Source organism: Boleophthalmus pectinirostris, unplaced genomic scaffold (assembly GCF_026225935.1).
Source record: "Boleophthalmus pectinirostris isolate CB_2022bp ecotype Guang Dong unplaced genomic scaffold, ASM2622593v1 HiC_scaffold_17, whole genome shotgun sequence".
Classification (NCBI taxonomy): Eukaryota; Metazoa; Chordata; class Actinopteri; order Gobiiformes; family Gobiidae; genus Boleophthalmus; species Boleophthalmus pectinirostris.
Window position 1 is genome coordinate 30,417,468 of NW_026571115.1, and position 24,977 is coordinate 30,442,444.

Consider the following 24,977-nt stretch of genomic DNA (forward strand, 5'->3'; position numbering starts at 1 on the left):
CCCACAGTGCAAAAAACTAAATCTAGTCAAGTTAAGATGAATTAAGAAAGTTTAATGATTTGAGTAAATTTCAATTGACAAGTAAAATGATCTGTCAATGGAATAAGAATTTTTGTACTTAAAATATAAAAATACATCTTGCTATACTTAAAAAGTTTTGCACTTAAAATAAGAAAACAAAATGAAATGTTACTTGAATTAAGAAAAACACACATTATCTATCCCATTGGTAGATAATTTTACTTGTCAACATAAATTTACTCAAATGAAGTGACATGTTCTTAAATTAAGTCATTTTAACTTACCTAGATGTTGTTTTATTCGAGTGCACAACCACATTTCAACATTTCAAATAGAGCTGCTAAACTGGACAGTGCCTGGAGGACTTAAAAGGAAAAATGAGGGGAGAGGAGAAGGGGTTGAGGTCTGGTGGTTTAAGAAACTGTGTGATTGATCCAACAAGTATCCACACTTTAAACTCCGCCCCTGCAGCCAGGTGTTTGTAACCAGAAACTCCTAACTGTAATGAGGGCAGTCCTGGGTGATGTCACATAGTACTTGGAACTGCAAAAGGTTTGGAGCAGTATACAATGCCATTTAAGCGCCATATACACTGTTTAGTTGTAAAAGATTTAGTTTTTAGCTCCACTTTAAACAACATTTTGCTCCATTCAGACGAGTATTTAATTAATCCGTCGTTCACAAGGTCATTTTGTTCTGAGAAATCAAAAACTTCAATTTCCCCTGAGTAGTTACATCACAGATCAGAAACCAAAACGTCTCCTAAAAGTTTCAAAGTCCGTACACCAGCACAGGACTCGCTCTGAGCTTTTCCGGGGCCAAATTGCGCTCACAACAAACACATAGGTCTATTAGCATTGCAGTCACACTCCCTAATGGCTGAAGGCAGCAGAGGTGCAGTGTATAAAGTGCGTTTTCCAAAGGCAGACGTCGTTTTTTTTAGTTCGAGTGATGAATAGAAAGCGCAAGACGTCACCTTAAAAAACATTGAAAGAATTAGGGAAATGTGATAATGCACGGCTGATTCGCTATTGTGCTCTCCGTTGCCAGGGCGACGCCAACCGCTCGTACTCGGATGATGACAGGTCCTCTTGTAATTTCGAGGAGAATGATAAGCTCAAGGACTCTCTGCATCTGTCAGGTAAGGAGAGCTGGTGTGTGTTTTCAGAAAGGTTTTTTCCTATGGTTTTTCATCACGGCGCACTATAACAAAAAGAAACATCGGCGTTAGTTTGATATATAATGGTCGTTACATAAGCACCTACCACTGAAGACAAAAGACTGGACTTGGTGCCAAATATCGACAAAGTTTTCAATACAGGACCGATACGATGTCAGTGGAAATTGTCTGATATCACCAATAATTGCAGATAACCGATAAACCATCCCTAATTACACTACACACACTTGATTTAGGGTACGTTCAGACTGCAGCCTGACCCAAATTAGAGCCCTGCGGGACCCGATGCAAAACAGTGCGGCACAGGACACACTTTGAAAGCTCACTGTGTAAAGTAAAATATACAAATGGTGAATGTAAGCATATCATGCATAATTTGTGCTGGATATTTTATTTGGCATTAATAAAAACATTTTAAGCACCAGACTGTCTCCCCACCCGTACCCTGTGTGGACAGTCCCTCCTCCCGTACGTCTGTGCCACTAAACCAGGACAAAACCAGGTCTAAAAACAGAAAAACAGGTCCAAAACAGGACTAAAACAGGATTTAGCCAGGACTTAACCATGCAGCCCAATTCCTTTCGCTTCTCCGTGTTTGATAGAGCTTAAAGGTTGTATGGAGGATTCTCCGCGCACTCTTCTCTGCAAACCCCTTTCCTGCTCCTGTCCCCGCTGCCCGTTCCGCTCTTCCCCACTGCTTCCTCACTTCTCCGGGTACGGAATCTCCGCGCACCGCTCCCCTCTCCTCTCTCCTCTCTCTCTCCCTGCTCCGCTCTTCTCCCATGCTCCTCACTTCTCGTCCGCGAACGAAATGTCCGCACACCCGCTCCCCCCGCTCCTCACTTCTCCGCCTTGCCTAACCAACACTGTAGTTAGTTGTTTACAAGTCATGTGCAGCGCACCGGCTGTAAACAAACCTGTTTCTGGCGTAAGGAGGAGGAGGGAGGAGGCGTTTCTACGTAGGAGCTGTAGGGGAGGGGGGGTGGTTTCACGCATGCGCAACATTTGAAAAAGGACAAACAGTCGCTGGATTTATCGTTCCTTGGAAAATCCTCTATACAACCTTTAAGAAAGCAAAGGTTCCCATCCTACGGGACTTGCGGGAGGGAGCGGGACAAAATATTGCATATGCGGGCGGGAGCAGGACTGAAAATTCTGTCCCACCTAGACCTCTAACCCAAATCTGATTTTTTGGCCCCATGTCACCTGGCACAGTTCCAATTTTTTTCAAATGCAACCCAGGCCACTTGGATATGTGCTCTAAAATTGATACACGTCCGATCTTTTGACATGTGACTTCAGTCTGAATGGCCAAGTTGCATTTATTCCACCTACACGTCAGGCTCGGAGTCTCGTCAACGGAGGGAAAGCAAAGTTAGCAAGTTTATCAATATTTGGGGCGATCGCTGTATTCAGGCCAAATTGCAGGGGTCTTATTGGAAACGGGCAGTTTTAGAAATGAGAGCGGCTACACACAGTCCTAGCTCCAATGTCAATGAAAAATAAAAAGCCTGCAAGCCAAATACAAGGAGACTAAAGACTCAAACAAACGAAGCGGCCATGGACGTGTAACCTGTCCATTTTTACGAAGAACTGGACCATATTTTGGGAGACAAGCCCAGCGTTTTTTGTAAACACTGAGCACGCTCGCTGTGTGTCCTCTGATGCACATGCGGGACACTTCTGAGGCGTTTAAAGTTCACACTGGAGATCACATACAAGACGCATTTAATTGGAAATGTGAACGACCGCACAGCTGCAGAACATCCAGAACGCTGCAGCTCGGGTCCTGACTCAAACTAGGAAGTATGAGCACATAAGTCTTGTGCTCAGAAGTCTGTTCTGGCCCCTGTGGCTCAGAGACTTTAAAGCGGCTCTGCTTGTACAAGTCTCTCCATGGCCGAGCACCAAAGTCCATCTGTGACATGTTAGTGTCATATGAACCATCTCGCAGAGCTCAGGACCGGCCTCCTGCTGGTGCCCAGAGTTGGGACTAAACAGGTGGAGCCTTTCAGATTCACGCAGCTAAAACCTGGAACAGTCTTCATGAAGATGTGAGACAGACTCGACTTTGACTCTGTTTAAATCCAGACTCAAAACGGTTCTGCTTAACTGCATATGACTGAAAGGTTTTCATTCTGCACTCTTCTCTCTAATTTATGTAATTAAAGTCTCTCTCTCTTTTAAATGTTTTTATTTTAATCTTTAATTTTATGATGATTATTTATGTTTTGATTTGTTTTTATTGTGGTGTTTTTCTTATTCTGTAAAGCACTTTGAATTACTTTGCGTACGAATTGTGCCATACGAATAAACTTGCCTTGCCTCACAAAAAAATCGGATTTCACAAAAAAGTCCGAATTGAGCATTAATACCTGCAGTGTGCCTTAGATTGCAACTACCATACAACCAGAAAAGCAGTAAAACTTGTAGAGTGTGAGCACAGCAGCGTCCCCTCCAGCTCGCCATGTCTTCAAGCTAATGCAAACGTTTATTAAACCGTAAAATACAAAATATAAACCCGCCCGCTGCTCCCTGCCCATTCCATTATCTTTAAAGGGCCCATATGGTGCTGTTTTCTGATCTATGTTTCCTCATCACAAACAGACCTGGAGTTGTGTTTTGTTTCATTCACTCGTTTTAACACACAAATCCTGCACACTGTATTTAGGCTGAGTTCCTCTATGGAACAGAAAACACTCTGTTCCACCTCGTGATGTCACTTGAGTAATATTTTTTTATTGAAGTAACATTATTCTTTCTCGAGTGAAAAGTTATGCTTCCTCCTCCCACTGCGAGTGAGTCTGAAGTGATAAAAGTTTTATGTGACAATTAGGGGTGTCAAATTATCGCGTTAATTGCGATGAATTAATTACAGTCATATTTAGCGCGTTATGTTTTTTAATCGCGTTAATCTCATTTTTAATCTCTAACTTTACTGTTTCTGTATGTGAGTTGCTTTATTATAAAACCTGTTTTTATGTGTTGTTGGGACAACAACACACACACAAAAACACACATTTATAAATTTTTTTATTTCGGTAATTCCACTCATTGCCGGAAACCCACACAAAACGCGCGCAGTAAGAGCGATGTAAACGTCATGTTAACGTTGGCGGCGTCAGTCGCACAATGGACGAGGTCGAAGAGCCAGTAGAACAGAGGCAGCAGTGCACAGGTAAAAACACATTTGTGTCTTGGAAATTATTCTCCCGACGTGAAATATAAAAGAAAATAACAAATATAATATCGCCTACAACTTAAATGTCACTGGTGAAAACAACCTGCATAGGCTCATGATGTCTGCACTACTGTCCTATAGTGACCTGCCACATGAGGGACACGCACACAAACACACACAAACACACACAAACACACACAAACACACAAACACAAACAAACACACAAACACACACAAACACACACACACAAACAAACACACACCTTCATCATCGTCATTAACCTGAGAACGCGCGGACCATGTTTCCTTCCGTAGACACTGCGTGGACACCGACGTGCTCCCGTGAGCCGCGTGTGGATCGTGTTTTCTCGCGTACGCGGCGTAAACCGCGTTTCCTCCTGTGAGCCTCTAAACCAGAACTAACACCAAGACTAAAACCAGGACTAAACCAGGTCTAAACCAGGTCTAAACCAGGTCTAAACCAGGTCTAAACCAGGTCTAAACCAGGACTAAACCAGGACTAAACCAGGACTAAACCAGAACTAAAACCAGAACTAAAACAGGAACTAAAACCAGGATTAATCCATTCCAGGACTAAACTAGGACTAAAGCAGGTCTAAACCAGGACTAAAACAAGGACTAAAACCAGTGATCTCATATATAAAGCATTTCTCTATCAATAATATTTTTAATATGGTTAAGGAAAGACTGGACTTTTTATTGTCTTTAAGTAGACAAAAGTTATTATGTTCAGATTTCCTCGTCTTTGCTACTTTACAGCAAACAGTTTCTTATTCATGGAGACTTGGGCTCAACAGCCAATTTGGAGAGATTTGTTAAACAATAAATGACTTTATAAAGTCTTTTTTTTTTGTTCTATATCAGTCTTTTGATCTGCCACAATAATGTAATAATGAATTTAAATGAAAATACCTCAAATTGAAGGCTTTTCTCAGCAATTTTTAGGTGAGATTAAAAAGAGATTAATTAGATTAATTAATTACAGATCATAATTAATTAATCTCTCAATTTTTTTAATCGCATGACAGCACTAGTAACAATATGAAATGATTTGAACATTTGTGTTTCTTGCAGCTCCTTCAGATATGATTTATTTTGTCTCTTTTTTTTTATGTCTTTAGACTTTTGAGAGAATACCAGATTTTGTATATGAGAAAGAGAGAGAGATAAATAGAGAGAGAGATAGACAGAGAGAGAAACAAAGAGCGAGAGATAGACAGAAAGAGCAAGATAGATAGAGAGAAAGAGAGAAATAGACAGAGAGTGAGACAGAAAGTAAGTGAGAGAGAGAAATGGACAGACAGAGAAAAACAAAGAGGGAGATAGATAGCTAGGGAGACAGAGAGAGAGAGAAACAGAGAGAGAGAAAGAGAGAGATAGACAGAGAGAGCAAGATAGAGACAGAGACGCAAAGAGCGAGAGATAGACACAGAGAGGCAGAGAGTAAGAGATATAGAGATAGACACACAGAGAGAGAAAGAGAGATAATCAGAGAGAAAGATAGAGAGACAAAGAGAGCAATAAAAAGAGATAAACAGGGAGGGAGAAAGACAGAGAGAGAGAGAGAGAGAGAGAGAAACAAAGAGCGCGAGATAGACAGAAAGAGACAGAGATAGACAGAGCAAGATAGATAGAAAGAGAGACAGAGATCGAGAGATAGACAAAGAGAGCAAGATAGAGAGAGAGAGAGAAATAGACAGAGCGAGACAGAAAGTGAGAGAGAAAGAGAGAGAGAAATAGAGAGACAGACAGAGAAAAACAAAGAGGGCGATAGATAGAGTGAGATAGAGAGACAGACAGAGAGACAGAGAGAGAGAAAGAAAGATAATTAGAGAAAAAGGTAGAGAGACAAAGAGAGCGATAGACAGAGAGAGAGATAAACAGAAAGAGACAGACAGAGAAAGAGAGAGAGAGAAAGACAGAGAGAGACAAAGAGAGCGATAGACAGATAGAGATAAACAGGAAGGGAGAGAGACAGAGAGAGAGAGATAGACAGAGAGACTGATAGAGAGAAACCAAGAGCACGAGATAGACAGAAAGAGACAGAGATAGAGGGAGAGAGCAAGATAGATAGAGAGACAGGGAGCAAGAGATCGACAAAGAGAGGGAGACAGAAAGAGAAACAAAGAGCGAGAGATAGACAGAAAGAGGCAGAGATGGACAGAGAGCAAGATAAACAGAGAGGCAGAGAGTGAGAGACAGACAGAGAGAGAAAGACACAGAGAGAGACAGAGAGTAAGAGATAGAGAGAAAGAGGCAGAGGGAGATAGATAGAAAGAGAGATAGACAGAGAGAGAGAAACAGCGAAAGACAGACAGAAAGAGACAGAGAGAGAGAGACAGACAGAGAGAGAGAGAGAGAGAGAGATAATCAGAGAAAGATAGAGAGACATAGAGCGCGGTAGACAGAGAGAGACAAACAGAAAGAAATAGAGAGAGAGAAACAGAGAGAGAGAGAGAGAGAGAGCTAGACAGAGAAAGAGAGATAATCAGAGAGAAAGATAGAGAGACAAAGAGAGCAATAAAAAGAGATAAACAGGGAGGGAGAAAGACAGAGAGAGAGAGAGAGAGAGAGAAACAAAGAGCGCGAGATAGACAGAAAGAGACAGAGATAGACAGAGCAAGATAGATAGAAAGAGAGACAGAGATCGAGAGATAGACAAAGAGAGCAAGATAGAGAGAGAGAGAGAAATAGACAGAGCGAGACAGAAAGTGAGAGAGAGAGAGAAATAGACAGAGCGAGACAGAATGTGAGAGAGAGAGAGTGAGATAGAGAGACAGACAGAGAAAAACAAAGAGGGAGATAGATAGAGTGAGATAGAGAGACAGACAGAGAGCTAGACAGAGAGACAGAGAGAGAGAAAGAAAGATAATTAGAGAAAAAGGTAGAGAGACAAAGAGAGCGATAGACAGAGAGAGAGATAAACAGAAAGAGACAGACAGAGAAAGAGAGAGAGATAATCTGAGAGAAAGATAGAGAGACAAAAAGAGCGATAGACAGATAGAGATAAACAGGAAGGGAGAGAGACAGAGAGACAGAGAGACTGATAGAGAGAAACCAAGAGCACGAGATAGACAGAAAGAGACAGAGATAGAGGGAGAGAGCAAGACAGATAGAGAGACAGGGAGCAAGAGATCGACAAAGAGAGCAAGGTAGAGAGAGGGAGACAGAAAGAGAAACAAAGAGCGAGAGATAGACAGAAAGAGGCAGAGATGGACAGAGAGCAAGATAAACAGAGAGAGGCAGAGAGTGAGAGACAGACAGAGAGAGAAAGACACAGAGAGAGACAGAAAGAGACAGAGAGTAAGAGATAGAGAGAAAGAGGCAGAGGGAGATAGATAGAAAGAGAGATAGACAGAGAGAGAGAAACAGCAAAAGACAGACAGAAAGAGACAGAGAGAGAGAGACAGAGATAGACAAAGAGAGAGAGAGGAGATAATCAGAGAAAGATAGAGAGACATAGAGCGCGGTAGACAGAGAGAGACAAACAGAAAGAAATAGAGAGAGAGAAACAGAGAGAGAGAGAGAGAAAGAGAGATAATCAGAGAGAAAGATAGAGAGACAAAGAGAGCAATAAAAAGAGATAAACAGGGAGGGAGAAAGACAGAGAGAGAGAGAGAGAGAGAGAAACAAAGAGCGCGAGATAGACAGAAAGAGACAGAGATAGACAGAGCAAGATAGATAGAAAGAGAGACAGAGATCGAGAGATAGACAAAGAGAGCAAGATAGAGAGAGAGAAATAGACAGAGCGAGACAGAAAAGAGAGAGAGAGAGAGAGAAATAGACAGACAGACAGAGAGACAGAGAAGACAGAGAGAGACAGCTAATTAGAGAAAACGGTAGAGAGACAAAGAGAGCGATAGACAGAGAGAGAGATAAACAGAAAGAGACAGACAGAGAAAGAGAGAGAGATAATCGGAGAGAAAGACAGAGAGACAAAGAGAGCGATAGACAGAGAGAGATAAACAGGAAGGGAGAGAGACAGAGAGAGAGAGAGATAGACAGAGAGACTGATAGAGAGAAACCAAGAGCACGAGATAGACAGAAAGAGACAGAGATAGAGGGAGAGAGCAAGATAAACAGAGAGAGGCAGAGAGTGAGAGACAGACAGAGAGAGAAAGACACAGAGAGACAGAAAGAGACAGAGTAAGAGATAGAGAGAAAGAGGCAGAGATAGACAGAGAGCAAGATAAACAGAGAGAGCAGAGAGTGAGAGATAGAGAGAAAGAGGCAGAGATTGAGAGATAGAAATAGAAAGAGGCAGAGGGAGATAGATAGAAAGAGAGATAGACAGAGAGAGAGAAACAGCGAGAGACAGACAGAAAGAGACAGAGAGACAGAGATAGACAGAGAGAGAGAGAGAGAGAGAAGGAGATAATCAGAGAAAGATAGAGAGACATAGAGCGCGGTAGACAGAGAGAGACAAACAGAAAGAAATAGAGAGAGAGAAACAGAGAGAGAGAGAGAGAGAGAGAGAAAGAGAGATAATCAGAGAGAAAGATAGAGAGACAAAGAGAGTGATAGACAGTGAGAGAGAGATGGATAGATGGACAGACAGATGGACGGGCGGACAGATAAATACTTTATTGATTCCAAGGGAAATTTAAGATTATTTAATGTTTTATCTTTCCAATTACATTAACTTTAAATCATATATCAGGTGTCCCAACAGTTCCTCTTTAAGTTACTTGAGTACTACTTTGTACTTCTACTTAAAGGTTGTATGGAGGATTTTTTGTTTTTGTTTCAATTTGTCAGTGAAAGTTTAAAATACCATTACAGAGATACAGCAGCTTTGTAATTATGATGACCAAAAAAAAAAAAAAAAAGAATGAAAATCGATCAACTGTGGACGTAGTGAGGCCAGATAAACATCAGCCAATAGAAAACCAGGCTACCTCATTTTCTATTGGCTGTTAGGTTGTCAGTCAAACTTCCTGCGTTTCTAGTGTAACTGACTCGCCGGCGCGCGGGGATTATGTGGTTTATGGAGCGGTTCTTAGAGGCGTTTTCTAACTGTATCTTCCTCGCAATTCGCACAGTTTTTCGCGATGTCGGACGAGAATCCGCGACCGGTTCGCCGCAAAAGAAAGTCCGTTTTTGAGGTCGATGAAAGAAGAAGAGAAGGGGAAAAGGAGCAAAGCCAAACTGAGGTGATTCCTGGAGATTCCTTCCAGCGACGGCGCGAACGAAGCAGACGAAATGTCTAAAAAAATGACGTGTCGGTCGCTAAATTATTTCCAGACAGGTCACTTCAACAGTAATTCTGAACGCGCACTGGCTGTAAACAAGCGTGATTTCTAGAGTAAAGAGGCGGGAGGAGATGTTTCTACTGAGGAAGGTGGTGTCACGCATGCACAACATCTGAAAAAGGACTGTCGCTGTATGTTTTTTTCCCTTAAAAAATCCTCTATACAACCTTTAAGTAATATTATTTTAAAGTACCATCACAATTACTTGAGTACAATTCTTGGCTACTCTACCTGCCGCTCTTTTTTAGTGTCCACTGCACGTAGAAAAGCACTATATAAATGTGACTGTGCGCCTTTCCGACTAAATTCCACATTCTTCTTTCGTTCCTTTTGCTTCCAGACCCAAAGATCTGCACTCTGACCCCGAACGGTCACCTGGACGTGTCAGCCCTGCCCCCCGGCCTGTTCCCCGGAGACAAGTGGACCTACGCCCTGAACTCCCGCAAAAACAGCGTCATCTCTCTCTGCAATCTGGACCAGAGAGCTGTGGTAAGAGCTGAGTCCAAAATGAAACACAAAAGAGGATTCTGCCGGTAAAAAAAAAACTCAAAAATGAAAAATAAGTTGTTTCTATGGGTATGTCATTGTTGGGCTTGGAATGTTCCACAGTTCTACTTTACATTTATTCGATTACAAGTGGTTTTACAGCTCAAAAATACCTAGAAAAACAGGCATTCTGACTGTGAGCGGGTTCTCCTCTCCACAGATCTGACCTGTAACTTGGTCTGGTTTGGTCTCCATGAAGATAGAAAGGTTTAATGCCATATTTCTGTTGTTTCTTTGTCAGAAAAGTTACACAATGCACCTTTAAAGTAGTAATTCAGCACTAATTATTCTAAACAAGTCAAAACTATTCATAAAAATGTTTTAATTTTAAGGTGCACTGTGTAACTTTTCTGGAGCAGGGTCCGCAGCCATATTGTCTCCATGGAAATGTTATTGCTTTGCCTGGAATGTTCCACCGTATGGCATTTAACTTATCTCTCTGTGAAGACAAGTCTATGATGTCAATATGGCCAAGTTACAGGTCAGATCTGTTGAGAGGCGACCCCCTCACAATATAATTTTTTTTTCAATTTTTCCAAGACTTTTTTTTTTTTTTTTTTAGGGTTTATTTGATCAGTTACAGTACCTTAACATTTACAGTTACACAATTTCGCCAATAACTTTTCTTTCTTGCTTTCTTTCTTTTTTTTTTTACAACTTAATTTATCGATATTTTTAATTTAGAACACACACTCCAAATAATAAATAAATAAAGATAACAAGGACAAGCTCACCGTTGGTGCCAGATAATCATTAAAATACACTGTAATAATAAAATACAATAAAGTAATATAAATTAAATAAATACAATTAAATCAATAAGTTTAAATTCACATTCTATATGATTTACATAAAAGAAACATATGTAAATAAAATAGCCAAATAATGACAACAAAAATAAATAAATATAAATATAATAAAATAAAATAAATATAACATTAAATATAAAACAGATACAAAAAAAAAAACAAAAAAACACACACAATGGGGAACACACATACAAAAGATTTTCCAAGACATTTTGAGCAATAAAAACACCAGTAATTTATGACATGGAAATGGATAACTTTAATGCCATACTGTGGAACAATCCAAGCAAAGCAATAACATCTCCAAGGAAACTAGAAAAGTTACATAGTGCACGTATAAGTAGTTTTTATTTGTTTCTCTAGTGTGTAGATCTGTAAAAGAAGTGTTAAAAAAGCAAAAAACCTGGATCAGATGGTTTGGTGGAGCTCCCTGCTTGTTTCCATGGCGATAGAATAGTTTGATTATGGCATTAATCTTATTGTGGAACATTCTAGACAAAGCAATATCCATGGAAATAATCAAGTAATGAAACATCCACCAGAAAAGTTCCATAGTGCGCCTTTAATGAATAGATGACTAATCAGTATCTCTCCGCTCCTCAGTATCCAGGCCGAGGTTACCACAACTGGGGTCGCCCGCTCCCCCCTCACCATCAGCACCTCTGGGCCCGCCGCGCCAGCTGGAACAGCATGGGCGGAGTCAGACCGTGCTCCGCCTCCTCGCCCTCCTCTAGCCCCGCCTACACGCCGAACCCCACCCCCACCTCCACCCCGAAGCTCATCTACAGCTACGGCTACGGCCCCGGCAACGTCATGGGCGGGAGTTTGCGGATCCGCGGGCCCCGAGCGTCCTCCTCCCCGCACCGACACGTCCCGCGCGGTCGACAGGACGAGGAAGAGGAGGAGTCGCTGCTGTCGCCGCCCTCCCTCCACCACCTGTCCCCGCCCCTGCTGTCGGGGCAGCTGGGGCCCAGGAGAGATCGCAGAGCACTGTCCCTAGAACTTCCAAACCTGCTGCAAGTGCCAGACCAAGTGCTAACCACTCTGCCAAACCCATATGCACAGAGGTGGGTACAGAATGTCAAAATGTTCTATCTCGAATTTTGGTTGAAGCTGAGTTATTCATATTTCATTGTTCCTGGATGTCTAACTGTGCACTAAATCAAAATTCTATGGAGTTTGAGGATTTTATGAGCAAAAACAGACGGTTCTATCTGCAATTCTGAAGATTCACTTGAGGTTATAAGATTCTATCTGTGGACCTGAACCAATCAGAACACAGAATACATTTAAAATGACCAATCACAGTCAATAGTAGGGTAAACATCACCTCCGGTTAATGCTTTCAGATGGCAAAATATCTGTGAAAATATCTCGCATACTTTCCACCAAGCTTCATAAATCTGCCCCATCACCAAATTTTCATCCAGCATATTCTGTCCATGAAGAATTTATCCACAACTATCAAGGTAAGAAAGACGAAAACTTTCACGAGCATTAGTGAACTACTTCTGAGCAAAACTAACGTTATGGTCATGAATAAAACATAAGTAACTTGTGAACTCAGACTGATACTAGAATTCAAATTAAAAATCGATTTCATGATGTAGATAGACAGAGATTTGTGCAGTTTAAATGCTTGACATGTAATCTGTGCAACATCTGTAGCATTCAAACTGCACAAATCTCTGTCTATGCCAATATCTACATCATGAAACCCATTTTAAATTTTATTTCTAGAATCAGTCTGAGTTCATAAGTTACTTACCATTGAATTACTTAAAGGTTGTATGGAGGATTTTTTTTGGTTTCAAATTATCAATGATAGCATTATAGAGATGCAGTAGCCTTGTAATTATGATGACCAAAAAAAAAAGAGAATAAAAATTCATCAACTCTGGACGTTTTGGGGCTAAACATTTGCCAATAGATAACGACACTGCCTCGTTATCTGTGAGCTGACAGGCTGTCAATCAATCTCCCTACGTTTCTAGCGTAACTGACTTGCCTGCGCCGCCGGTACGTGGTTTACGTTCACCTGTCACGCAGTCCACAGACGCAAGACGCACAGACGCTGTTTACTCCACCAACGCAACAGTTCTTAGCGGCTTTTTTTGACCTATATCTTCCTCGCAGTTCGCACAAAGTTTGTTGCAATGGCGACAAGAATCCAGGAGCAGTTCGCCGCAAAAGAAAGTCCGTTTTTTGAGGTCGCTGAAAGAAGAAGACAAGGGGAAAAGCAGCGAAGCCAAACTAAGGTGATTCTTGAAGATTCATTCCAGCAATGGCGCGACTGAAGCAGACGCAGGGTCTAAAGACTGACGCACTGGTCCACAAATTACTCCTGGACAGGAAACTTCTGCTTATTATGAAAACTTACTTTATTTCCAAGAGCTAGTCAAACGTTTTTCAGGACACGAATGCGATATCCTATGTCTGAAAACGTAATTTTCAATGCAAAGAAAGAGTCCGCTTGCTGCTGCGTGTTGTAGCTAGTTCATTCGCACTGAATCTCCGCGCAACCTTCTCTGCTCCCCTTTCCTGCTCCTGTCCCCGCTGCCCGTTCCACTCTTCCCCCTGCTCCGCACTTCTCCGGGCACGGAATCTCCACTCACCGCTCCCCTCTCTCCTCTCCTCTCCTCTCTCTCTCTCTCCTCTCTCCCTGCTCCGCTCTTCTCACTGCTCCTCACTTCTCGTCCGCGCACGAAATGTCCGCGCACCCCTCCCCCCGCTCCTCACTTCTCCGTCTTGCCTAACCAACACTGTAGTTAGTTGTTTACAAGTCATGTGCAGCACCGGCTGTAAACAAACCTGTTTCTGGCGTAACGAGGAGGCGGAGGAGGCGTTTCTACGTAGGAGCTGTAGGGAGGGGGGGTGGTTTCACGCATGCGCAACATTTGAAAAAGGACAAACAGTCGCTGGATTTCTCGTTCCTTGGAAAATCCTCTATACAACCTTTAACCATAACTTTAGTTTTGCTCGACATTGTTCACCTTTAAGTTTTCATCTTTCTTACCTTGATAGTTGTGCATAAAGTCTTCATGGACAAAATATGTTTTTTTGTTGACCTTGTTGGATGAAGATTTGGTGATTTATGATTTATGAAGCTGGTGGAAAATACATGAGACATTTACACAAATATTTTACCATAGAAAAGCATTAACTGGGAGTGACGTTTACACTACACTTCCAGCCATTGTGTAAAGGGTAACAGTTGATAATATGAAAAAACTGACATCAACTGCCTTTAAAATACCAGTTTCAAATTCACAAGTTAAATGTTGTCAAAATTTGTCACATTTGACTTTTAGAATTAAAAGGTTCTGCGAAAAACCACTTCCCAGAACACTTCCCAGAACACACTGTGACAAATGTCATAAATTAGATTTTCTCAATTTAGACTCTCCTGAGGGTGTCCTTTATGCCTACGTATCAACGAGACACGTTTTCCGCAAGACAAGATGAGATACGAGAACCAGACAAAACGAGATTTTATCATAATTCTTGACATATAAATTTATGATTCAGTTTCCAGTTTTGACCTTACAATTTTGTATTTATTTGATTTCATATTTTTGTTTCCATTCTGGCACTGCTTTTTGGAACTGTTTAAGGCCCCGTCCACACTAGTACGTATTTGTATCGTTTTCGTTGCGGATGCAGTGTTCGTTCACACTATTCCGATTGAAAATGGCTCTAGAGACGGAACGATCTGGTGCCGCCAGCTCCCACGAATTCATCTGAGTCCAGATCTGATCCAGCACTTTGCGGACATCTGAAAACGCTGATACTCTGATGTAGGTCTATGCGCCGAGAAGTAATTCACCACCAAAACATTAAGAGGCTAATATATATGTCCATTCATATGACCTGCAGATCTATAATCTCTGAAAAGTTTAACGTGAACCGTCTCCAACGCAATAGAAGCACAGAACAGACTCACCATCAGCAGAACACCCCTCTGTCACAGAAAGAACACTCATATTCCACTGAGTCGTGTCCTTTAGTCCAACAGAAGCTGAACCACATCGGCGCACATTAGCGAGCTGTTTTTTGAGTGCTTCGTTTATGCAAATTAGCCATGCAATTTTAAATTTCGTTTCTGTAAAATGTAAACAAATATGCTCAAAGCTGTGTGGATAGGGAAGACTTGCGGACACAGAAACATTTTTTTTTTCTTTTTTTCTTGGTAATTCCACTCATTGCCGGACACTAAACCAGGTCTAAACCAGGTCTAAAACCAAGACTAATCCAGGGCTAAACCAGGACTAAACCAGGGTTAAACGACGGCTAAATCAGGGCTAAAACCAGGTCTATACTAGATCTCAACTAGGTCTAAACTAGGTCTAAACCAGGACTAAACCAGGACTAAAACCAGGTCTAAAACCAGGTCTAAACTAGGTCTAAACCAGGACTTAACCAGGACTAAACCAGGTCTAAAACCAGGTCTAAAACAGGACTAAACTAAAGGACTAAACCAGGGCTAAACCAGGTCTAAAGGTCTAAACTAGGTCTAAAGGACTTAACAAGGACTAAACCAGGTCTAAACCAGGTCTAAACAGGACTAAACCAGGTAAACCAGGTCTAAACTAGGTCTAAACAGGACTAAAGGACTAAAACCAGTTCTAAACCAGGTCTAAACTAGGTGTAAACTAGGTCTAAACCAGGACTAACAAGGACTAAACCAGGTCTAAACCAGGTCTAAAACCAGACTAATCCAGGGCTAAACCAGGACTAAACCAGGGTTAAACGACGCTAAATCAGGGCTAAAACCAGGTCTAACTAGATCTCAGGTCTAAACTAGGTCTAAACCAGGACTAAACCAGGTAAAACCAGGTCTAAACCAGGTCTAAACTAGGTCTAAAGGACTAAAGGACTAAACCAGGTCTAAACCAGGTCTAAAACCAGACTAAAGGGCTAAACCAGGACTAAACAGGCTAAATGGGCTAAAACCAGGTCTAAACTCAGGTCTAAACTAGGTCTAAACCAGGACTAAACCAGGACTAAACCAGGTCTAAACCAGGTCTAAAACCAGGACTAAACTAAACAGGACTAAACCAGGGCTAAAACCAGGTCTAAACTAGGTCTAAACTAGGTCTAAACCAGGACTTAAGGACTAAACCAGGTCTAAACAGTCTAAAACAGGACTAAACCAGGGCTAAACCAGGTCTAAACAGGTCTAAACTAAACCAGGACTAAACTTCTAAACCAGGTCTAAACTAGGTCTAAACTAGGTCTAAACCAGGACTTAACCAGGACTAAACCAGGTCTAAACCAGGTCTAAAACCAGGACTAAACCAGGGCTAAACCAGGACTAAACCAGGGCTAAAACCAGGACTAAACCAGGTCTAAAACCAGGTCTAAAACCAGGTCTAAACTAGGTCTAAACTAGGTCTAAACTAGGCCTAAACCAGGTCTAAACCAGGTCTAAAACAGGATTTAACAGGACTAAACCATGCCGCGTGGACCGTGTCTCCTCCTCTTCTATCAGTAATATTTTTAATACGGTTAAATAAAGACTCGGCCTTTTCATTTTCTTTTAGCAAACAAAACATCTTATGTGAAGATTTCCTAGTCTTTGTTACTCTACAGCAAATCAAGTAATCCAAAATATTCAGATTACGTTACTCACTTTAAGTAATTAAATAGATTACGTTACAAATTACATTTTGGGGTATGTAATCTGTAATCTGTAGGGGAATACATTTTAAAAGTAATCTTCCAAACACTGGTCATAGGCGGATTTGTTTTAGTGTAAACGGGGTCTAAGAAATGTAACTCGCCAACACGTAACCCTTTTTTGTCTAATTCAAATGTAAAACACGTGGAAAAAATTCTCACAGGATAATTTTTCTCATGTGTGCACGATCTTGTTGCGGTTTTGTCTCACGAGATCTTGTACCATCCCAAGAATCAAATAAGTGCATCCCCTCTTTTATTTCTGCTGTACAAATGTCAAAACTTTAACCATAAATAGCTAAAAAGTACACGGAGTCCAGATAGATCTAATTCTAATGGGACACACTGTTATTTCAACTATTAGGAAAAAGTAAAAAGTATATACAGCTATAATATAACTGTCAGAAATGTTTTACTGAATCTAATCTGAAAAGTTTTCAGGGACTCACTGTTCTTTATTGTGTAGATACCAATACATTTCAATTTCAGCTGTTTTTATAGAGCCCAAAATCTGCCCAAAAACAGCAGTCGCCTCACAGGGTTTCACAAAAGTGTTGATTTAACCAAAAATAATTAGAAAATCAAACAGGGAAACAGTCGCTGGTCAAACAGGCAAGTAGATTAACCACAAAGCAAATGGAAAACTGTCCCAGAGCGCTGCAAGCCACTTAGACACTCTGCAAGCGTGTGGACAGAACTGAACCAGGACTGAACCAGGACTAAAGCAGGACTGAACCAGGACTCAACCAGGACTAAAGCAGGACTGAATCAGGACTGAAGAAAGACGAAACCAGGACTAAACCAAGATGGACAGACTGTAGATGTGTCCAAGACTGAACCGGGATTAAACCAGACCTGAATCAAGACTGAACCATGATTGAACCAAGACTGAATCAGGCCTAAACCTGACCTGAACCTGGACAAATAGGCTGTAAATATGTCCTGAACTAAACCAGGACTGAACCAGGACTGAACCGGGACTAAACCAGGGATGAACCAGGACTAAATCAAGGCTGAAGCAGGACTGAATCAGGACTGAAGAAAGACAATACCAGGACTGAACCATGATGGGTAGACTGTAGATGTGTCCAAGACTGAACTGGGATTAAACCAGAACTGAACCAGGACTAAACCAGATCTAAACCAGACCTATACCAGGACTGAACCAGCACTCAATCAAGACTGAACCAGGACTAAACCAGGATTAAAAGAGGACTAAATCAGAACTGAACCATGGAAGAATAGGTTGTAGATGTATCCAGGGCTTTACCAGGATTGAACTAGGACTAAATCAGGACTAAACCAGGACTAAACCAGCACGGACAGACCCAGACCAGATCTAACCCATCCCTGCTTGTGCTTCCCACAGACAGATCAGCTTCTCTGGGGAGAGACTGCACCAGGACTGCAATGGAAAAACCCCTCTGTCCCAGCTCCCACACAGCTCCACACGTCACCATAGCGACCACACGGGGAGGGGGGGCGGGGACCGCGGAGCCACGAGCCACGCCCACAACCAGCTCCGCACCGAGGTCTACCCCCAGGTCAACGCCCGCACCAAGGACCGAGAGGACATGGACGACGATATCGAATACGTGAGTATACGATAGTGTCAAACTCGATTTCAGTATTAAGGAACAGACTCCGATTTTGATACCACAAAACCAAACGCTCTTTACTTGGATCAGGGGTCATCAAACTAAGGCCACGCCCCTTTCACCGTCCCCCCAGACCCTCTGCCCCCACCACTGAAATGGCCCTATGAGGCAGTCCTCAAAAGTTGTCATGGCCTATTTCTTAAAATGACTTTTTGGCAAATAGTAACATGTCTGCATCCTGTATTTTGTTGTTCTTTCAATTAAAAAAATTATATTTATATGAAGTATTTATATTTAAATAATTATATGATGCATTTACCTTTTGAATTTTCGTCACCTGACAAGCTCGAGATCAAACAGTGACAGTCAACATGCGTGCAGAGTTCTGTAGTGCAGTTAAAGACAGCAAAATGATTCGTGTTAAAGTACGAAAAGTTGACAGAGATTGCAGAGTTTTCGAAGAACAGTGGACGACCCATTATTTTTTTGTTCAGTGTGAGGACCGTGCAGTTTGTCTTATATATAAAGAAAGTGTGGAGGTTTTCAAAGAATATAATCTGCGTTGTCATCACAAATATAATCTGCGTCGTCACTTGCGAAGGCAAACGAGAGAAGATAGGATTCGGTGGAATGAAAGGCGTGCAGGTTGCTCAACAGCATGTATTCCTTCATCGGCCGACACTACTCCGACCCCCAATCAAAGTCACATGCAATAATGTGGCCTCCCCCGAGGAAAAAGTTTGGTGACCCCTGACTTAGACAGTAGAATCTCACTTTCAACTCCGTAAATTGTACTTTCTTTTATATTCACACGTGGTCTTATATCTGTGTATCTCAGTGGTCCAGGTAAGTTCCTCAGTGCTCCATGTGCGTATACTAGTCTATGTGCTCTTATAGTTGTTCTGATACAGCTCAAGATTATTCTTAAGCGATTCAGAAAAGGTTCATTTCTGTCCTGTGAATGGGACTTGTTCAGTAATGATACGTGTTCATATTGTTAGTATCTAGTTTCCATACGTGTTTTAGTATCGATTATTATGTGATTTTTAATACTTTTGACAACCCTAGTATAAAAAAACCCTGTCATCTAGAACAGTGTTTCTCTAACTGTGGTATGTAAGCTTCTTTAGGTCGTCCTTGGAGAGCTCTTCAGTTTGTGGGTTTGCCTTATTTAGGGCTCATTTCATCTACATTTTCTCTTTCTCTGGATAATTTCTTGTTTAGAACTACAGTAGAAACGATATAGTCCACTTTATATGTGGTAAAGCCCTAGACTAGACCTTGTCTTGTTATAGACCTGGTTTACATCGCAGAACGCTAAATCTTTTATTTGGTGGAACTTGGTATGAAACGTTTGAGAGTACCGTATTTTCTGGGCTATTTTCCACGCTCTTAAGCCTCTAACCCCGTCAAAAAACGACTGCGTGCCCTGCAATCCAGAGCGCCCTATACACGAATCCACTCGGGTGTCCCAGCACGACTTCAGTAAACTACAAAGCCGCACCAGCTGCACGCAAACAACCAGGGAGCAGACAGCGACTGCACAGCGAAACGCACCCACAGCCACACTCATCACTCCACGCAGACGAGGAACGGAACAAAGGAATGAACCGAAAAAGCGAGTCCAATGTGCCACTTCTAGACACGACTGAACAACCGAGTCACTGCGAACACGCTGACAATCCAGCGGTCCCAGACAGCACCCTCCCTACACGCCACAACTGAACAAAGCCCAGAGTCACCGTGAACGCCACAAACAAACAAAACCACTGACCCATCCAACTGTTGTGTTTCGTTTAAAGTCCAGAGCGGTTTATTTGTGAAAAAAGTTTGAAGATAGACCATTTAATGACAGTGCGCCTTATAATCCAGAGCACCTAATGGCCCGGAAAATACGGTAACTGATCTAGAAAAATGATTGGGAGCGAGTTCCCAAACTTTACCTCTCCAAAGCTGAAAAAATAGGTCCAAACTAGACAACTTGATTAAATAATACAGGAATTGTTAAAGGTCCTGTAGCAGATTTTTTCCCCCATGTAGTTCAGCAAAATGTATATATATTTTTATTTATATTATAATATATATAGTCTCTTATTAAACCAGCATCTTGCCCCAGCAGAAGTATATTGTATAAGTAACTCTTGATTGATCTGTAAGAGTTGTAAAATGCACTATAAACACATCACTGTGAATAATTAGGACGTTTTGGATAGGGGTGTCAAATTATCGCGTTAATTGCGATTAATTAATTACAGTCATGTTTAGCGTTATGTTTTTTAATCGTGTTAATCTCATTTTTAATCTCTAAATTTACAGTTTCTGTATGCATGTTGCCTTATTATAAAATCTGTTTTTATGTGTTTTTAGGACACAGTCCCGCACTGTGCAGTTCTGCTCTGCTCGCTCCCGCAAGGAACTGTAGTCTAATTTTCATTCCCGTTCTCGTCCGCATCTGCGAAAAACCTGCACACGTCTGATCTCTGAAAACATCACGACACAAACACAGAACAGACTCACCTTAACCATCAACATCCCTCTGTCACAGAGAGAACATCTATATTCCACTGAGTCGTGTCCTTTAGTAGAAGCTGAACCACATCAGCACACAAGACCGTTTTTTTTTCTTCTTCCGCTTAGTTTATGCAAATTAGCCATGTGGTTTTAAATTTAGATTCTGTGAGACTTGCGCAAAACTGCATTAAACACATTATAAACTCAAACGGGCTGATGTGGTTCTAGAGTGGTGGTGGTTTACATGTTGTAAAGTTGAGTTTATTTATGCAGATTAATAATAGTAATAATGATGATTCTTATATAAAAACGTTAATGATAGTATGAAAATAATGTAATAATGAATTCAAATGAAAATACCTCAAGTTGAAGGCTTTTCTCAGCAATTTTTAGGTGAGATTAAAAAAGAGATTAATTAATTACAGATCATAATTAATTAATCTCTCAATTTTAAAAAAATCTCTTGACAGCACTAGTTTTGGATGCATAAGGTAAGTGAGGAATAACTTTGGACCTCTGCAAACCTTTTAAAATGAACTCGTTCTGTTTTTCGATCAAGTACAGCTCCTTGAAGCGTTTGAACAAAAGGGGAAGACGCACATGTTTCCCTGTGACATGTTAGTTTGTACAACACTGTTACATACCATGGCTGTCGTCCCTTGTGTGGCCGCTCGAGTGTTTTCTGTATCGGCTGCCGTGGCTGTCACCTGGGCCTCTGGGGGATCCTATTGTCTCCATTGTAAACACGCGTGCGTATGTGAAAAACAAGGCTAATTAGAGAGCGCTCTTCAGACAGCAGGGGTGAGGCTGCGCAGATGGCACTGTGCCCAGATGCTCCCAGCCTTCACTCGACGTGTGTTTGTGCTGCGCTAATCATTTAGGCTCTATACACACAAGTGGATACTACGGATAAGATATTGTAAAGGATTTTTCCGGGTAATAAGAGAGTGCATAATACTGAGCAGGTGTGCGTAGTATTTAAAGGTTGTATAGAGGATTTTTTAAGGGGAAAAAACATACAGCGACACTCCTTTTTCAGATGTTGTGCATGCGTGACACCACCTTCCTCCTCCACAGCTCTCTCAGTAGAAACATCTCCTCCCGCCTCTTTACTCTAGAAATCACGCTTGTTTACAGCCAGTGCGCGTTCAGAATTACTGTTGAAGTGACCTGTCTGGAAATAATTTAGCGACCGACACGTCATTTTTTAGACATTTCGTCTGCTTCGTTCGCGCCGTCGCTGGAAGGAATCTCCAAGAATCACCTCAGTTTGGCTTTGCTCCTTTTCCCCTTCTCTTCTTCTTTCATCGACCTCAAAAACGGACTTTCTTTTGCGGCGAACCGGTCGCGGATTCTCGTCCGACATCGCGAAAAACTGTGCGAATTGCGAGGAAGATACAGTTAGAAAACGCCTCTAAGAACCGCTCCATAAACTACATAATCCCCGCGCGCCGGCGAGTCAGTTACACTAGAAACGTAGGAAGTTTGACTGACAACCTAACAGCCAATAGAAAATGAGGTAGCCTGGTTATCTATTGGCTGATGTTTATCTGGCCTCAACACGTCCACAGTTGATCGATTTTCATTCTTTTTTTTTTTTTTGGTCATCATAATTACAAAGCTGCTGCATCTCTGTAATGGTATTTTAAACTTTCACTGACAATTTGAAACAAAAAAAAAATCCTCCATACAACCTTTAAGTATAATTGAGTAAGGATGCGCCAATCCAACTTTTTCTGTCCAGATATCAGTACTTTTAAGTATTGGCTGATACTTGATATTAACCTGCGCCAGTTTTTTTAAAGGTTATAATGTTGGGTCCTCATCAGAAACATAGCCAGAGTTGTCTTTTGTTTCGTTCAGACATGTTTAACATACAAATCCTGCATATTTAGGCAGCGGGACGGAAAATACTCCTTGTGATGTTATGTGGTAATGGTAAACTCAAGCAGGGATGAGTTAGATCTGGTCTAGTTCTATCTACAAATGGATGGATAAGTCTTTCCATCCTAGTTCAGTCCTAGTTCAGTCCTAGTTTAGTCCTAGTTTAATCCTAGTTCAGTCCTGGTTTAGTCCTAGTTTAATCCTAGTTCAGTCCTGGTTTAGTCCTAGTTCAGTCCTGGTTGAGTCCTACTTCATACCTAGTTCAGTCCTAATTTAGTCCTAGTTTAATCCTAGTTCAGTCCTAGTTTAATCCTAGTTCAGTCCTAGTTTAATCCTAGTTCAGTCCTGGTTGAGTCCTACTTCATACCTAGTTCAGTCCTAATTTAGTCCTAGTTTAATCCTAGTTCAGTCCTAGTTTAATCCTAGTTCAGTCCTAGTTTAATCCTAGTTCAGTCCTGGTTGAGTCCTACTTCATACCTAGTTTAGTCCTAGTTTAGTCCTAGTTTAATCCTAGTTTAATCCTAGTTTAATCCTAGTTCAGTCCTAGTTCAGTCCTAGTTCAGTCCCGGTTTAGTCCTAGTTCAGTTGTGGTTCAGTCCTAGTTCAGTCCTGGCTCTGTCCTAATTGAGTCCCGGCTGAGTCCTAGTTCAGTCCTGGTTTAGTCCTAGTTCAGTCCTAGTTTAGTCCTTGCTCAGTCCTGGCTCTGTCCTAATTGAGTCCCGGCTGAGTCCTAGTTCAGTCCTGGTAGAGTCCTGGATACATCTACAACCTATCCATCCATGGTTCATTTCTGATTCAGTCCTGTTATAATCCTGGTTCAGTCCTGGTTTGTAGTGTTCCACTGTGTTTTTGAACTCCAAACACCTTCATTAGAATCATTTACATGACCTCAGCCCTGCCCATCCTTTTGAACTAGAAGTAAGTATGTTGAAAACCACTACTACATGACATCACAAGGTGGAACAGAGCATTTTGAGCTTTGGAGATGTAGTCAGACTAATAATAAAGAGTTACTCAAACATGTGTGAATGAAACAGGAGGAGGTAACAATATTCCATCATGGCTTAAAGCTCAGAGGTGCCAATTTTGCACAATATAGGGCCTTTAAAACAGTAAAAAGAACAGAATTTGAAAAAAAAAATTGTTATTATTATTGTCATTGAATTATTGTCAAGGCCCTAACTATAAAGCGCTGCGGGAAACACTGCCAACCCAATCATGGATGAGTTCCGTCGTGAATGTTAAAGCCTTCCGTGTAGCTGCACATGTAGTGGCGGAATGTAAACACAAACAAAATGAGCAAACTTTCTCGTGCACAGCCCTGCACCGAACCGAACGTTCTGTACCAAAACGGTTCGGCATTAATACATGTTCCGTTACACCCCTAAGAGCCAATGGTTTAATGCCATACAGTGGAACATTCTTAGCAAAGCAAAACAATATCCCCACGGAGATTCGGTGTGGCGTACCTTCCTGTTAGGTTTATCTAAACATTATAAACAAGAAGAAAGACAAGAGATTAATTCAGTTTTACTCGCGAGGAGAACGGGCAGAGAGTGGGCATCAAAACCAACAGTCTCCACACGTTCTGATGACTCAAGGCCGCTCTCCTCTTTTTATTTCATTTGGAGGCCCTAGTTACAGAATGATAATTCTCAAGGGGAAGGGGAAACCAGCAAAGACATAATAAGAAACTGATGCAGCTACGCATAGTATAAACACATAAAACATGATTAACAATCAGGAGGTGCCTTAGGTTTGGACAGACACCATCATAACTCTTGCATGTGTGACAGTGGGAGTTGGCTTCATGTGAGGAATCATCTCGAGGTTCACTAGAGCGATAGGACACTGCACACAGTTGTCAAACACACAGAGGTTATTCATTTTCATACAAGTGATTGGTACATTATTAATCAAAGAATTGTAGTACATAAATGGTTAACTCATAGGCCTAGAATATCACACAAGTATTTAGCAAATATGGGATAATAAAATTATTCTGACACTTCCGCAAGAAAAGTTAGTGCACCTTTAACCTTCGAGACTACTTTTGTTATCTATTAGTATCAGATTTTTGATACTTTTAACAACCCTATCACGCACGCACTCAATTTCACATCACACGTTTTGCTGATTAAAACTAAACTAAACAGATCTTTCAAAATCCTGCCTAAACAGCTCAATTCAAACAGAAAACTGAAAACGCATCGCCGAATTGCGCTGTGTTCCAACTCTCTGTCAGCGTGTTTGGCCGTGACGTCGTGTGCGATCTGCGCCCGACTTTGCCGAGCG

General features: G+C 41.5%; 1 protein-coding gene across 1 annotated transcript in view; it reads left to right on the forward strand.

The window, feature by feature from the left end:
* Positions 1-24,977, forward strand: part of cacna1ia (calcium voltage-gated channel subunit alpha1 Ia) — a 493,137-nt gene that overhangs the window by 349,997 nt on the left and 118,163 nt on the right. The window contains exons 14-17 of the mRNA XM_055153099.1: positions 1,072-1,162; positions 9,996-10,144; positions 11,614-12,077; positions 18,059-18,284. Coding sequence (XP_055009074.1) covers positions 1,072-1,162; positions 9,996-10,144; positions 11,614-12,077; positions 18,059-18,284 — 930 coding nt within the window. The remainder of the gene's footprint in view (positions 1-1,071; positions 1,163-9,995; positions 10,145-11,613; positions 12,078-18,058; positions 18,285-24,977) is intronic.